General features: G+C 43.3%; 1 protein-coding gene across 1 annotated transcript; it reads left to right on the top strand.

The window, feature by feature from the left end:
- Positions 1 to 74: 74 nt before the first annotated feature.
- On the top strand, positions 75 to 16,294 carry LOC149311639 (DNA/RNA-binding protein KIN17). The gene is made up of 13 exons (XM_089527519.1): positions 75 to 458; positions 2,676 to 2,770; positions 3,728 to 3,771; positions 3,871 to 3,993; positions 5,037 to 5,218; positions 6,192 to 6,240; positions 7,878 to 7,935; positions 8,782 to 8,902; positions 9,384 to 9,434; positions 10,403 to 10,471; positions 11,238 to 11,337; positions 12,605 to 12,705; positions 15,649 to 16,294. The coding sequence occupies exons 1-13, from the start codon at positions 345 to 347 to the stop codon at positions 15,709 to 15,711; spliced, it is 1,170 nt and encodes a 389-aa protein (XP_089383645.1). The 5' UTR covers positions 75 to 344; the 3' UTR covers positions 15,712 to 16,294.
- The last annotated feature ends 1,067 nt before the right edge of the window (positions 16,295 to 17,361 follow it).

Here is a 17,361-nt window from a genome sequence, read left to right as displayed (position 1 = left end):
TTTCTGCGCATGCGTGAACTACGTCAACGTTCCCAGAGTCTCCTATTTGCGCCACAGAGCCGTTCGGACTCCATCTCCCAGAATGCCTACGCGTTGACCGAAGTGTCTATGGCTTCTGGGAGATGAAGTCCAAAAGAACCCCACAACCTGTGCGAGGCCTAAAAATGGATACGGGAAAAGAATTGGTGAAGCGGCTTGAGGAAATACCAGACCTGCCTCTCTAGCCTTTTCTTGGACTCTATGCGCAGAGTGTTTTGGCTTTTCCGCTTCCGGGTCGCTGCTGCTGGGTGTAGAGAACCCGGAAATAAGCTTTTGGGGGGCGATTTTTAGCGGCGCTCCTGGCCATGGGGAAGACGGACTTCTTGAGCCCGAAGGCCATCGCCAACCGCATCAAGTCGAAGGGGCTGCAGAAGCTGCGCTGGTACTGCCAGATGTGCCAGAAGCAGTGCAGGGACGAGGTGAGGAAGGGGGACAGGGCCGCGACAGTGGGGGACAGGCAAGGAGACGCTTACGGGGGTTTGGAATTGGCTGACTGCAGCAATGGCTGCTTTTCATCCCGGAGAGAAGTGACCAGTGGGGTCCCACAGGGCTCTGTCCTGGGCCCAGTGCTATTCAACATCTTTATCAATGACCTGGATGACAGAATTGGGGGCATACTTATCAAATTTGCAGATGACACCAAATTAGAAGGAATAGCTAATACTCCAGAGGACAGGATTAAAATTCAAAATGACCTGAATAGACTAGAAACCTGGGCCAAAGCTAACAAAATGAAATTCAACAGGGAGAAATGTAAAGTACTACACTTAGGGCAGAAAAATGAAATGCACAGATATAGGATGGGGGACACCTGGCTGAATGAAACTACGTGTGAAAGGATCTGGGAGTCCAAGTAGACTCATGCTGAACATGAGTCAACAGTGCGATGCGGCAGCTGAAAAGGTCAGTGTGGTTCTGCATCAACAGAAATATAGTGTCTAGATCAGTGGTCCCCAAACTGTGCTCTTTAAGGGATTTTGGACTTCAGCTCCCAGAATCCCAGACTATTGGCCAATATAGCTGAGGCTTCTTGGAGCTGAAGGCCAAAATCTCCTAAAACCACAGTTGGGGACCACTGGTCTAGATCAAGGGAAGTCATAGTGCCCCCCTATTCTACTTTGGTCAAGCCTCACCTGGAATATTGTGTCCAGCTCTGGGCACCACAATTCATGAAGAGAATAGGACCTGGAACAGTGGATGGAGGCTAGAGGAAAAGAGATTCCACCTAGAGATCAGGAGGAACTTCCTGACAGTGAGGGCTTCTGACAGGAGTTCGGTGGAGCCCCTTCTTTGGAGGTCTTTAAACAGAGGCTGGATGGCCATCTGTTGGGAGTGCTTTGATTGTGAGTTCCTGCATGGCAGAATGGGGCCCTCAGGATGGGCCTCATGGTCTCCTCCAACTCTCATTCTATCAAACTTTGATCCTTCAGATGTTTTGGACTTCAGCTTCCAGAATTCCCGATTGTTGGCCAAACTGGCTTGGGTTTCTGAGACCAAAGTCCTGTAGTACCAAAGTTTAGGAAACACTGCTGTAGTTGCAACCAATGAATGAGGGCGATGGTTACTTTCCTCTTGCTCTTGTAAGCTGTGTGGAAGTGTCTCCTTAAACAAGGATTGAGCAGCCTACGGCTCTTCAAGATGCCCTAGACAGGCAATTCCTGTCATCCTTCACATACCCTCCCACTGCAAAGGGCTCTTGTAGCACCTTTGAGACTAACAAAGAAAGAAGCAAATAGCATAAGTCTGCTTCATCAGATGCATGGAGTGAAGTGCCTAGAGACAGGCCTTTGTAGCCACGAATGTGCAGGTTATATGTGTGAACAGCAATAGAGATACAAAACATGTGGATGTGGTGATGAGGTGACCAGCCAACGTCAGTTTACATTCCAGTAACTTCTTCTGCCATTCATATGATTGGTCTTGGGGAACACCTTTCTTCATGGCTTTGTCCCACAACAATCTTAACTGAGGCTGTCACATGTTAGTACACATTGGAGTAATCCTAGAAAGCCCCAGGTAGAACTATGAGGCAATCCTACCTGAAACCCTCAGGTCACAGCTGTGTACAAGGGCAGTTTCCTATGTTCTGTTCCCTGCCTGTGGCTTCCCAGAGGCCACTGACTGCCCATTGATAAAACTGGATGAAGGATGGAGATTTTGCTGGTCTGCAGCTCCCATAATAACTCAGTGTTAGTTGTGTTAGTGGGGGATGATGGGAGCTGCTATGTCAGTATTTTCAGGAACACATTACCCACTCCTGGACAGGACAGACTAGATCATCTGATCCAGTTATGCCCTTCTATAACTTGGTAGAACTGCCTGAGGATTGCCCACTAAAGATGGGACCAGGCAGTAGTTATTTTATGGGTCTAGTGTGGATCAGCACAGTGTTAAAGTTTTGGTGGGTTACACAGAAGAAAACATGTAGGGTTATCATGTTTTGTATGAACAGAGGTTTTGTGCTATTTAACAGGAACAAAACAGCACATTCATAATTTCTTTATCATTGCATCTCTGCCAGGAAAAACATTTTCTGTTTCTGCTATATATTTGGATATGGAAGGTTTAAAATGTTTTGGGTTTTTTCCCCCAGAAGCTTTCTGAGGATGATGTTTTCATTTCATTTTATTCTTTAGAATGGTTTTAAATGTCACTGCATGTCAGAATCTCATCAGCGACAGCTGCTACTTGCTTCTGAAAATCCCCAGCAATTCATGGATTATTTTTCTGAGTGAGTTTACCCAATATCTTGTCATTGATTTTCCTCCTGCTTTTATGGCAAGAAGTATTGATCAGTGAACTGTAGCTAGTATTTACCTTTTGTGATACTGCAAAACTACCTTATATCCCGGTGATTATAAATACTTAATTTTTTCCTGCAAGAATTTGTGCCCACACAAAATCCTATACAGTTCCAGATGCTTGTGGAATATCTTTGGGACCAGGTATCATCATTTCTTTGAATGGAATGAGCGGTCCCACCCATGCAAAGGGATCTGTTTTGTGTTGAAATGAGCCTTAATAAATCTATTCAAGTCAGTCTCCTGGAATCTCTAACTGTGTTTCAGCACAAACGATAAGACAGTCCAGTGGCAATGCACCTTAATGTGCAATAAATGTATTGTTTTTCAACCAACCAGCACAAAGTAATGTAACATTTTTCAAAAAAGAATTGTCAGTTACTTCCCACATTTCAGTGGTCCAGTACAGACTGCCAGTTTGCGGCAGCTTGGGGTTGATTTTAGGGCTCAGGACTGCGGAGCATCTGCATGGTCCTGAGCCCTAGTGCATGGCGGCAGCACCATCATGGTGGTCTCCCATCCACACAAGGGCTGCCATGATGCAAGCGCAGCTCAGCATCCACATGTCACAGTGCTGCGCTTGCATCATTGACGTGCGACAGTGCACCAATGGTGAACTCATGGCATCCGCCGCGCACAGCAAAAACCCCACTTTTAGCAGGTTATTTTTGCTGTGGAGGGAGGCCTCACAGTTTGGCTGCTGCGGCATCCCTCGGCAGCAAAAACGGGTGCCTCCAGCCCGCCCTTTTGGGGTGGTCTGTCGAGCCCCAATATGACCAAGAGACAGAACTATCATGCTTACTTTGCAATACAGGAGACTAGGCCTCTTTCTAATGAAGAGCTCTGTATTAATCAGAAGTTACTAGTTGTCTCTTGTATTTCCCTAGGGAATTCCGGAATGATTTCTTAGAGCTTCTCAGAAGACGATTTGGTAAATCATATACAATGAAATAATGTTTCTTATAATACAATTGTGTTTTCTATCCAATGTCGGATTTGTAAATAGTGGCCTCTTTTTTTTAAATTCTAGGAACAAAGAGAGTTCACAATAATATTGTATATAATGAATACATTAGTCACCGGGAACACATCCATATGAATGCCACCCAGTGGGAAACACTGACAGATTTTACCAAATGGCTTGGCAGAGAAGGTAATTCTGTCCTTGAATGGATAATTGTGGTTTATAAGTATCTGGAATGGATGGCGTCCAAAGAGGAAACAAGTGTACATGGTTTTGAGGAGGCCTAGTGATAAAAATGGCTGAGAAAAATATTTTGCTGCTGCAAATTAATCTCCCATTCAGTGACTTCCAAACTCATCTGACTCAAAGAACCAGATTGTATGGAGTACATAAGAATCTCCCTTTAAAACAAACAGAACATATTACTAACTCCCCGAGGATGAAAGTATGCTTACAAGTCAGTTGAGATTTCAGAATCCAGTGGGAGGCTGAATAAGCTTTTGCCTGCTTCTGGGTGATAAGGTTCAGTGCCTCCCTCTCCATGGGAAACCCATGTCTACCAGTAAGTCTTGGACTTGGATCAGGGATATCATATCATCACTGAGCCAGGGTGACTGGGTAGAACTGGGTCATTCACCATTTGTCAACGTGAACATTCTCCAGAGGGAAGAAGAATGTTTCAGAAGATCCCAGGTCCTATCCCAAAATCCCCAGCTAAGCCAGGATATCCTAATACCCTTAAAAGCTGGTGCCAGTCATTGTTTTCTAGGGTGAGGACCTTAAGACTCAGGAACAGAATAATTTTTATCTGAGGATTTCACTCTGTTCTTCTGGAGTGCCCTCATTTCCATAAGGCCATAATTCAGATGTTGTATAGGCCTTTACATTACTTTTGTATGGATTTTTCCCCATTCTGAAAAGTTGAAATGCCTCTTGTAAAGCTTAGGTGCTTGGCAGTAAAATCTTTAAGTTGAAGTATGTGTGTTGTGACCATTTTGGTTAGGCTCTCGTTACCACTGGGATGTTTTGCCTGAGAACTCGGAAACTAAACTTGGCCCTTTTCCTGAAAAGAGTTCCCTCACATTGATGTGAACAAGTGTGGACTAGATGGACCTGTGGTCTGAATCAGTATATGACAGGTTACTGCATTCATAAAGCAGGGATGAGAAACATGTGTTGTTCCAGATATTGCAGTATGGCATCATCTCTCATTATTGTGGAATGTTTTTAAGGTTTCTGTAAAGTGGACGAAACACCCAAAGGCTGGTACATCCAGTATATCGATAGAGACCCTGAGACAATCCGTAGACAGCAAGAGCAAGAAAAGAAGAAAAAACAGGACCTTGATGATGAAGAGAAAACAGCCCGATTTATTGAAGAACAAGTGAGGAGAGGCTTGGAGGGGAAAGAACAGGTGAGACTAGGTTTTGCACATCTGATTCTATCTACAAAATTAGTTTCCATAACTGGAACATCTGATGAAGTTGGTGGGTACATTTACCAACTTCTTTTGTCTTTCTGCTGTAATTTCTAATAAAATAGGAAGTTGCCTTTATTGGCATACCCATTGATCCATTCATCCTGAGGTGAGTAGACTGTGTGCCATGGGTTGCATGCGGTCTCCACAAGGCTGTTTTTGCAGCCCCCGGGAGTCAATTTTTTCCTCTCCAGAATGCCCACAAATGCATGCTAGGGTGTGTAGAGGGCATATCCATCGTATTTGGAGGACCCCAGCAGCCCATCATGGACCAAAAAACAATTTTAGCAAAACATTAAAAAAAGCAATTCACTAGGGAGCAAAGGGCTCATTTTCCCCCACATTTGGTAAGAGAGGGCTTTTTTGAAATGGAAAGGAAATGACTTCAGTTCATTTTCTATTGTTAAAATGCCCCCAGACATGCTGCAAATGTCCCATATCCCCAGAGGGTGTTTGGGAAATGACAAAACAAGATTAATTTATGTTTTGCAGGTGCAGTGAAGAGATGAGGTCCTCCAAGGTCGTCTGGGCAGTGAATGTAGCCTCCCCAGGCTTCCATTGTTGCCCACCTTTGATCTAACCCAGTACTGACTGGCAGAGGCTTCTTTCCTAGTCCTACCTGGAGATTACTGGTATTGTTTGGTGGCCTCCCAGTCAAGTGCTAATCAGGTCTTAGCATGGTGAGCTTCTGACAAGATTAGTTGTGTTCACATTAGTATGGTTGCAGTATTTCCCTACTGATAACTTGTGCTGCTTTTGACTCTTGTCTTGGTGCCCAAAGGCCACCTGTTTGAGGCTGTTTTTGATTCTACTTTTTCATCCTCAGCTGCAACAAAGTTTCAGCTAGCACTGATTTCCATGCATCTCTTGTGTACACAAGCCTTGACATTTCTCTGCTGTTTTGTTGTAGGAGGAGCCTGTTTACACAGAACTAAGCAGAGAAAATGAGGAGGAAAAAGGTAAACAGCTGGGTAATCCCAAGATTTTGGGGCAGGTAATGAGGGGGATGTGGACTGTTGACATGGCATGGGACACAGGTTTCTTTTCATCAGGGTTTATATTTTGTCCATTGTACTACTAAACTGTACACTCGCCCCACCACATTTACTGGGGTTAGGGGCACAGGACCCCTGTGAATATGGAAAAACTGCAAATAACAAAAACACTATGTTTTTAACCTAAGAAAACACCTCACTAGGCACCTCTCTAGGTCTTCCAGTGGAACTCTGTGGTCAGCACCTGCCAGACATTGACCATAGAATTGTGCTGGAGGAGCTACAAATGCCTAGTGGAGTGTTCTCTCTAGGAATGTTTAGGTTCTTCAGTGCGACTTTTGGTTAAAGTTGACAATAGAGTTGCGCTGGAAGATCTAGATATTCCTAGAGAGAACATATTAATAGAATCAGTGAATAATCAAATCCACAGTAGTCAAAGCTGCAAATGTGGAGGGACGAGTTATCTCTCAGGCACAAGAGCAGGCCATTTTAGTTTCCAAAGTCACACTTGTTGCAGAATCGACACTGTGCTAGACCTACAATGTAGACAATTTCTAAAATATAATTATGGCCTGATCCAGACTATGGCCTGCCTAGGCACATAGTAGGGTAACCTAGGGGTGGAATGACCACACGCACCGCAACCCTACTACGTGGCGGTGGTGTAACAATGGTGGTGCCCCATGTACACGGGTGCTGCCATTGTGACATAAGCCCCGTGCAGCATCCACATGGCGCCGCAAGTCACTTAGGTCACGAGTGCGCCAATGGTGCACTCGCGACATCACTGCGGCATCACACAAAGAACCCAGAAATTCTGCTCCACAGTGGCGGCGCGCCGTTTGGCATAACATCACTCTATGCCTTTGGGGAAGTAGACCAAGGAAGTAGACAAAGTCTACGAAAGCTTATACTACAATGTCTTTCCCACAACTAGTCTCAAAGATGCAACAAGATCCCTTTGCATACTGATAGTGCTTGAGCAATGCTCTCACTCTCTACCAGTTTCCCAATTTTCCATACAGCTGAGAGTAAACTGTGCTTCTTTCTCAAATCCTGTTTGAGAAAGCCCAGAAGTCTTTGAAAAAGGGCAGAATATTTTGTCTGGGTTGCACAGGGAGTTGGGTAAGATAAGAAGTAAGGGATACCTCTAGTCTCTCTCCCTTTCTTTGATGAGTCAGGAAAAGATTCCATACCACCTTTATATCTATCTCGCAAGCAGACACCTAGGAAAAAAGGCAAAATATTTCTCTCCACTATGTGGAGGCTTGAATAAGAAAGAAACTGCAGGAAAGGACCTATTTTTTCTCTCTCTCTGCCTCCACAAGGCTACCTACATAAGAAAGTGGTTGGGTTTTTTCTTTCACTCATGCAAGGAGGAAAAAAATGACTCACCACTTTTACCCCCAGGTTCTCTGTAGAGGTACTGTGCAGTACTCTTCTTCACTCCCCAGGGAACTTGAGGAGAAGAAAAGATGCCCATGGTTAAAGGAAATCTCATTTTATGAAAGCCACTGGCCAGCAAAGAATTGAATGTGTCTATTCTTTCCAGTGTCTATAGTGCCAAACAGGGAGTGACTCATCCTTTTCTTTTCCTTTAGTCGTATTTAATTTGAATAAAGGGGCAAGTACGTCAACAGCTGCACATCCAAAAGCCAGGTGAGTGCATATCCTAACTGCAAGTTGTCTGCACTAAGAGTGCTATCCCCTTCCTGTTCTCCCTCTCCTGTTGACCAGTTGCAGGAAAGCTTGTGCAGGAAAACTTTTGGCTTTGCACTTCAGGTCTAGAAGCTGCATTAGGGCATAATATCTTGAAAATGTTTGCTTTCATTGGAAACAACCCTCAACCGCACATCCACAAAGCACTTTTTTTAGTCTATTATTGTACAGAGAGGTTTTAAATGCATAGTCCATCCATGTTAGATGCAGAACTTGAGGATTCCTTTATTTTGGACTTGGTGTCTTGAAAACTTTATGAAATCCATGATGTTGTCATAAGTCAACAGGCAACTTGAAGGCACACATGTCCTTTGAAACTGTGTCAGCATTCCCCGCAGCACACACAGACACACTTCATTGTCTGTTCCAGCAACCAAATGTTGAACCATTTTATTAAAACACATTTTAAAATTTGCTGTATTGAAAATGAAATCAACTGAATTAAGGAAAGGTGTGGAGCTATGTTTACTGGGTATTCTTTTTGAGAGAATATTAACTAAGCTTTAAGGGAACAATGGCACTTCTTCTTTTCTGGGCCTCTTTCCTGTCTCTTGCAGTGAGTGGAATGGTAGAATGGAAGGAACCTAGGTTCTCAGGGGAAGCCATCCATGAGGAACTTGGCTAGGCTTCTGCAGGCTTTGAAAGCACTGGTTCCAGCTTCAGTGGAAGGAGCCTGGCCAATGGGGAAGCAATCCCAGATGCAGCTCCTCTGTCGTCTTCTGTCTGTGAGCTCAAGGTCGTGAGAGAGGTCCTGCAAGAGACATAAAATGTATTCTCTTTCCTCAGTTTACTTGGGCTCAGTGCACTGAAGGCAGCGGGAACAGCACCCACAGTGAAGCGCAAAGAGGTGCCTGCTAATCTAGGGCAGACAAAAAAGAAAAAATCAGCCCTCGACGAAATCATGGAGGTACTGCTAGATCTGTTTTTCTATGAGCTAGTGTCCTGTAAGGCTAGGAGATAGACGGCTACTGTTTTTGCTGAATTAATACAGCAGCTCACCATGGTCAGGTTGGGGAAGAAAGGTGGTGGTGAGAGAACAGTTACAGCCAACATGTTTTGCAAGCTGTCTGTCTCTGGGCTAGAGTGGAATTGCTAATGGTTCTATATTCTTGGAGTACTTTTATTCTTACGAAAGTGGCTCGGAAGATGTAAAATGAAATAACCACAAAACTTATATCATTGTCCAGTTAGTCAGTCTGTATCACAAAGTTGCCAACTTGCCAACCTCTGAGGCATTCCATATGGATAACACAGAGAGCGTTGGAATATTAAAAATGAGACTGTTTCTTATATCTTTTGAACACGTTTCTTCTGTTGTCTTGTCCTTCTTAGAAGGAAGCTGGAGTTGCTCTTACTTTCAATGAACCACTTACTTTTTCCTCTCTTAGTTTGAAGAAGAAAAGAAAAAATCTGCCCGAACTGACTATTGGCTACAGCCCGTAAGTAACCAATAGCATTCTGATGTCTGCCCTTTTCCATTTGGGCCAGTTCTTTCAGAAAGAGATTGCTTTATGGAAAAGTTAAAATGACTTCCAACATGATGCTTCATGTGTGGAAATGCAGCACTTGCATCTTGCGTTGCAGCTCCTGCATTGAGCACTAGCTGGAATAGATGTCCTCTGGGTTCCTTCCAGTACTAAAATGATATATTCCACCACATTCCTATTATCTAGTTGAAATGTTCCCTTCATTGAAAATTAGTTAATAAAACAGGAGCTGAAACCAAAATATGGTCCCAGTTTGTTTTAGTTAACATGGGCTAGAACAGACCACAGTTCCTCAGTTTTGTACCCCTGGGACTGGGGCATCCAGCCAACAAAACCCATAATCCAGCCACAGAGTTTGAGAATGTTATAATGCCGTAATAGGACAGGTTCACTCACGCACTTATAGAAGGCTTAAAAAACAGTAAAGCTTAGATTTTATTATTTAAACAACCACCAAGAAATTCTGGAGGAGGTCTGACAGACACAGGACCCTCAGCCAATTAAACACTCTATAGATGTAATGAAGGGGGAATCAGCTTTTAAAAGAGCTTTTGCAGCATGAACAGTGTTTGCCCTTGGGTAATCTGGATAGGAATAGCTAACTTTGCTGCAACATGATGCAAGACTCCATCAGCTAAAGCATTTTGATGCTTCCTCTCTTACCCACCTGCTGCAGCTGCATTGTTTTCCCTCTTTCTTTTGTTCTTTTTTTCCTTTTCTTTTCTTGAGTAGAGTTGTGTGTCAGTTTTGGGTACCCAATAAAGTCTTGGAGAGGCCTGGAATTGCAGCTGGTTCTAACTCAGAATGTTGAAATGTTATGTTTCTGTGTGCAGGAATGACAGACAGGGTTGCTGATAAGACCAGGACAAGAGGAACTGTACCTACACAGTCAGTCGTTTTTTAAAATTTATCTTTTCCAGGACATTGTGGTCAAAATCATCACAAAGAAACTTGGCGAGAAATATCACAAAAAGAAGGCAGTTGTTAAGGTGAACATTTCAGCTTTTTATCTGTCAGTGGAATAGCTATGGATGAGAGGGGTCATGTTTTGCAGCTGCAGGCAGGACTTGGATGCGGCCTCACAAGTACAGTCAGCTCCCCACATTTGCGGCTTTGACTTTTGTGGATTTGATTATTTGCAGATTTCATTAATATGTTTTCTCTAAGAATCTCTAGGTCCTCCAGCGTAACTCTGCTGGAAACTGACCATAGAGTTGTGCTGGAGGCCTTGGAAATTACTAGACACTTTTCTAGACATTTGTAGGTACTGTGGTCAACTTCTGATAGATGTTGACCATAGAGTTGCTCTGGGGGACCTAGAGATTCCCAGACAGGTGTTCTCTTAGCTTAAAAACATGGTGTTTTTTCGAAGGCTTTCATGGCTGGCATCCATAGTTTTTGTGAGTTTTTTGGGCTATGTGGCCATGTTCTAGAAGGTTTCCTCCTAACGTTTTGCCAGCATCTCTGGCTGGCATCTTCATCTTCTAGAACATGGCCACATAGCCCGAAAAAAAACACAAAAACTATGTAGTGTTTTTTTATATGCGGTTTTTCCACTTTCATGGGGACCCAGCACCCTTAAATCCCAGCAAATGTGGAGGGCCAACTGTACTGCTCTGTACTCTTTCTAAGCTGCAGTGTCCTGGGAGACGCTTTGCAGTCTGGTGTTACTGTAGATTGTAAATCCTGCCCCCTACAAAAAGTAAACCAAGACAGATTTGCTCCCACTTTAATAAATGAATATTTATGTGACAGGAAGTAATTAACAAATATACTGCGGTTGTCAAAATGATTGATTCTGGAGACAAGCTGAAACTTGATCAGACCCATCTAGAGACAGTGATCCCAGCACCTGGTAAGATAGCTATCATTAATTTCTTTTCTCTAGCTAATTTTTCATCTTTCTTTATTTGATAAATTGCCCTATGAGTAAAATTAGAAAAACATGGCTTCCTCACCTTGGCAAATGCAAACCATGCTAAGCTAAGTAGGAGGTTTTGTAGAATCTGACACATATCTTTTGAAAAAAAATTTCAAAAATCTGTGCCTCATGATCATATGTCAGTTAAATAAAAACTAGTTACTGTAGATACAGACATGGATGTTACATATTTGGTCACTAGGGAGCAATATTATCTTTTGAACTAGCAGACTGAGGACCTTATCACATTACACTCTTAAAATGAGGTTGGATCGCTTTAACTGCTCTGACTGCCTCCTGTTGCATTTTGGGCCTTGTAGTTCAGTGAGGGTTAAGAGCTCTCTGGCTAAATATTCTAAATGCCCCTTCCTAAACTACAAGTCCCAGAATGCAACAAGAGGCAGCCATAGCGGTTAAAGCGACCTAGCCCCGTTTTAAGAGTGTAATGTGGTAAGGTGCTGAGCCAAGTCGAAATCGTTTTTAAAGTATTTATCCATAGGGATATCAAGGCTGTAACTTTATATATGCTTAACAAGGAAGAGACCCCCTTGAGTGCAATTAGACTTGGTCCAGGTAAACCTCCATGGTGCACAGGGTAAAATGCAGCCTATGTATGGCAAGTGACCCTTCCTATCCTCCTGCCTCCCATGGGCAAATTGTACTTCTAGAAACCTCTTTGAGGATATATCTTGCTATTCAAACATGATTTTGCAGGGAACAAGCCTGTTTTAGAAGCTGGGAATTACCAGCCAATCATTGCTGGTTTCTGTAAAACCCTTCAATACCTAAAACAGGACCAGGAGAAGGGGAATGGTGTTTAAGTGACAAATCAGAGGGTGTTACAGTTGTGGAGTGCCCCACTGAGATCGGGAGTAGGGCAAAAATGGCCCCTTTGAAATACTCCCTGATTCCACTGGATTGTTCTATAACTTGGCTTTTTAGGGTATTTCAGTTCACCTCTTTTATTTATGTACTTTTTATTAATTATATGTGCTGTCTTTCCATAGGCAAGCTCAGATTTAACTATAAAAGCATTACACAAAGTAAATACATCAATTTAGTTTACTGTGGAGTTGATCTGGATCAGGGTGGGCAGCACCTGAGGGTCTGGGAACTGCATCCACTCCTCCCCCCCCCCCCAAAAAAAAATAGAAATGGCTTACCTTGGTGTGAAGAAGTTTCTTTGGTGGTCCTGTTTCAGGCAAAAGAGTGCGGGTTTTGAATGGAGGCTACAGAGGAAATGAAGCAACTTTGCTGGGCATCAATGAGAAAACATTTTCAGCAACTATAACCATTGAATCAGTAAGTCCTTCTGAGTACAAATCATTGTTTGGAATATAACAGGTCTTGAAGTGCTCTTGGATCAAGTGGCTGTCGTGGCCACCTTTGGTTGGCAAACCAGCTGCACCCTTTCCACAGTGGTCCATGCCTAAGTTGCCTTCCAATTAATTTCTATAATTAATTATAGAACACTTTCAAGGGGCTGCCCTTGAAAGTGTACGGAAGAAGCAACTATAGCAAAATGCAGCAGCCAGCCTGGTGTTGGCTGTGCATTTTAAAGATCAAATAACACTCTTCTTACAAGGGTGGATTCTCATTTTCCAAGCTCAAGTCAAGGTGCTGGTTTTTATTTAAAAAGCCCTAAATGACTTGGGCCAGGATATTTCAAAAACTCCCTGCTCTCATATGAGTCTGTGTAAAATTTGAGCTCCTTAGAGGAGCCCTTGTTGTTATACAAACGTAACAGCACTTTCTTTATAGCTGCTGTCAGATTGTGGAACTCCCTGCCAAAGGACATTAGGCTGGTTCCATCTGTTTTGATCTTTCTGTGGTTAGCTAAAACAGTGCTGTACCACATGGCTTTTGATGTTTGAGACTGCTCTGTTTTAATCATTTGTTTTAAAATCATATTTAAATATTATTTTTAAACCGTTTAAAATATTTTTAAAGTATTTTAATATGTTTTAATGCTTTTATTTGTTGTACAACACCTTGGGAGCCCTTGTGGACTGGGAGGCAATATACAATTATTATTATTATTATTATTATTATTATTATTATTATTAACCTTTATTTATAAAGCGCTGTAAATTTACACAGCGCTGTACATACAATCTTTTAGTTAGACGGTTCCCTGCCCTCAGGCTTACAATCTAAGAAGACACGACACAAAAGGAGAAGGGAGTGGTGGTGGGGAATGGGATCAGGTCCAGCAGTTCTCCACCTCCGAGGCCTGGACCAAGGCAGATGGACTGGAGGAAGGGCTTGGCTTCTTAATTAATGGTTAAAAGGAGGCTTCCTGGGTCAGAGAGGGGCTAGCCTCTGGGAATGCTTCTCTAAACAATATAGTCTTTAACTCAGTTTTGAAACTGGGTAGAGAAGTGATGAGGTGTGCATGTGGGGGAAGAAGGTTCCAGGAGTAAGGGGCAGCAAGCGAGAACGGACGAATTCGGGAGGGGGCAGTGGTAGTCCTACACTGTGACAGGAGACCTTGACTACCAGAACGGAGGGTGCGAGTAGGAATGTAAGGAGAAAGAAGGTCAGATAAGTAAGGAGGGGCCAATCCATGGAGGGCTTTGAAAGTCAATAATAAAAGCTTGTACCGGATGCGGAAGGGGAAGGGGAGCCAATGAAAGGAGGATAAAAGAGGTGAAACATGGTCAAAGCGGCGAGCGGATGTGACAATACGGGCAGCTGAATACTGGACAGAGATTAAAGGATGGAGGTGTGAAAGAGGAAGCCCTGTCAGAAGGAGGTTACAATAATCTAGTCGCGAAACCACTAGGGCATGGACTAGAGTCTTGGCAGTAGAGACTGAGAGGAATGGACGGATCTTGGCAATGTTGTGGAGAAAGAATCTACAGGCCTTGGCGGTGGCCTGGATCTGGGGAATAAATGACAGAGAAGAGTCAAAAATGAAGCCAAGACTGCGGGCTTGATGAACTGGTTGAATAGAAGTGTCGTCAACAGAAACAGAAAAGGAATAGTGAAGGGTGGGTTTAGGTTTATACAAGTACTTTAAATAAGTAACATCTATGCTTGCTTATTCAGGATCAATCTGCCTTATGTTCTGTGGGACATACTCTCAGGGAAGGATGCATAGGATTGTACAACAAACCCTTGTTTGGCCAGATTAGTGAAGGATTAAAATTATTATTCTCCTAACCAGAGCATTCATTTACTTAGTGAACTGGTTGTTAGCCTTTGATCCTCCATATATTTTGAACTGCAGCTCCCAGAACCCATCATGATTGGTAATACTGGCTGGGGCTTAGGGGTGTTGAAGTCCAAAGCATCTAAAGTGCCAAAGGTTTTGATTTAAGACCATGTTTGAGAGAAGGGGGGAACAATTTAGTGTGGAGAGACAGGTTTAAGCCATACAACCATCAGTAGGTTCCAGTTACAGCTCCAGGCGGTGATGGTCGTTTCCACTTCAGCCCCAAGCCTGTCCATGCACCAGGAAAAAAAGCATTCTCAGTCTGCACCAGCCAAAGGCAGCTACGAGCAGCTAGTTTTGCTCCTCCTGTCTTTTCACAGTCCCTGCTCAATTGTGAAAACTGATTGGGAAAACTTGAGGAAGTCACATATTCTCAGCCTAAGAGAAAAGCAAGAGCAACCCCTTTCTGAAGAAATCTTCCCCCTCCCAAAAAAACCCTCAGATGTAATCGCCATAAATTGGAGTCGATTTAAAGGCACATAAGCAACCTCTCCACTCGGCAGTGAAGACCAGGAGCAAAGCACAGTTGAGAATACCTGTTACCTGCAAACCTTGAGGCTTCCCTCTTCTTATGTGAGGGTAATTCAACTCAACTATAACTGCAGGAGTGGGCAAGTTCTAGGCGTCTGTGGTCAGCCCTGCAACCCACTATGGGCTGCATCAGCCCCAAAAATAAAACCAGAAGTGGCAGAAAATTCTGTCATTTTGTAATACCTTCAGTTTGTGAAGGGACCGGAGGAGTGAGCAGGGAATGAGGCAGAGGAGTCCTTTATGATTACTTCTAAAAGAAAATTGTATCTCCTGGAGTGGCAATTCTCTCTTCTCAAACAATATTTATTTTTCAGGGGAGGTATCAATTGGGGGCTTAAATAGGGCCTAAGGACCAAATGTGGGTTGCATGATTTCCTTTTCTACTTTACTTGAATTTTCTCATTTGAGTTAAAAAAATTGGCCCATTGCCACATACCATCCTTTGAGAAGATGGTTGGTCTTAGGATTTCGTTTTGTCTTGACTTTTCCTCTTCTAGGGGCCTCTGAAAGGACGGCAAGTTGAAAGTATTCCATATGAAGACATTTCCAAGCTGGCCTGAGACAAGCAGAACATCAGATGGGTTCTGGGATACATCCTGCTCAGATTAAGAACTGCACTGTGCTAGACTCCACTGTGTCGGAGTTCTCAAATTTATGTACTTTGAAAATAAAACAGGATTTTTAGTACCATCTTGTTTGACAGGATAGCTCACGTAAGGTCTCTTTCACATTACACAATTATAGCACTTTGATGCCACTTTAGCTGCCATTGCTTCATCCTATAGAATCCTGGGATTTTTATTTTCATGATGAATTTAGGATTTGTCAGCCAGGGAGCTCTAGGGTCTCAACAGACTACAAATTCCAGAAGCAATGGCAATCAAAGTGCTGTACAGTGTGAAAGAGACCTAAGTCTCTTCTGTAACGCTGTCATATTTATTTTCACTGTCTCTAGGCCTGTTTACACTTTGCAGCTAGAAACCTTCTATATGCCTCCTGTGTGGTATGTTGTCAGTTGTGAATAATTCTGTCATCTCCTTGGCTTAGTGGAACAAAGGTGAAGATAAATAAGCTACTAGAACTGAGTTTATCTACCTGTAGAATTAAAGATTATGGGTAAAGTTTTTGACATGGGCCAAACAACCTTGGTGTCTACTTTCCTCACTGTAGTATCTGTCATGTATTTTGAACCACAATTTCTATGTGGCCATGTTGGCTGTAGGTGATGGGGGATGTAATCCGACATACCTGGAAGATGTATGCTGACGGCCTGTGCTGGTGAGTGGACCCGCCACACCCACAGGCTGTCCAGCTGTCGCAAACAATTTCCATTTCACAATGCATGCTCTTAAACTCTTGATTCCAGATGAAACTATGAGTTAAGCCCAGCCAGTTTATCATTTTTCTGCTTTCTGGCAGGGGTCACCACCTCTAATAAGAAGAAATAATAAAATATTTATTTGTATCCTGCCTCTCCATGTTTTGGATCGAGGCGGGTAACAACAAACATAAGAACAATAAAAATAGAACATAACATCTCCTGTACTGCTCATAAGGCCTATAAGAGACGCATCAGAGACTGCATTTGTCCCCATTGATCCCACACTGACACACAGGAGAAAGTCATGGAGATGTTTGCAACTTGTGTGGAAGGAGGCAGAGACTTGGTGAGACCAATATGGTCTACCACCGTATCTTGAGGAACCAGCCTCTGGCACCTTGTCTGTGAGATTTTATTTGCTCAGGGAAAGGCAGATTTCCTTAGCTCAGGAAAAGGAGCTAGTTCTCTGTACTGACTCCAATTTTTCCTGCCTTTTGGGAGGTGAGGAGGGAGTGTCACATTTGATTACAGTTTGGAAAAGTTATCTTTTGGATTGTACTGCTCAGAGTCCTCCATCCAGTATGACCACTGGATTTTAGGTCATGCAGGGTTTTTTTTTAATGTAACCTTACCCAAACTCTTCATTTTCCTGTCATGACCCTGACTTGATTAATGAATGCACAGATGGGAAAACCTCTTCTGGGAAAGTAGTGTGTTGGTTTGACCTGAAACAGGGCTGGCTCGAAGTGGACCCTGAAGAAGCCACTGAGAATGTCTGGCCAGGAAGCAGACAGCCATATGAATACACAGAAGCATTTTGACTTTTTCTTTCCATGGCACCTCCTCATGTATAACAGGCTTCCAAGGGACCCCATAATTCCTTTAGGGG

The sequence above is a fragment of the Sceloporus occidentalis genome, unplaced genomic scaffold, assembly GCF_023333645.1.
Source record: "Sceloporus occidentalis isolate IW3139 unplaced genomic scaffold, rSceOcc1.0.p SCAF_5, whole genome shotgun sequence".
Taxonomy (NCBI): domain Eukaryota; kingdom Metazoa; phylum Chordata; class Lepidosauria; order Squamata; family Phrynosomatidae; genus Sceloporus; species Sceloporus occidentalis.
Note: the sequence above shows the minus strand (reverse complement) of the source record. Positions and strands in the feature narration are given on the sequence as shown.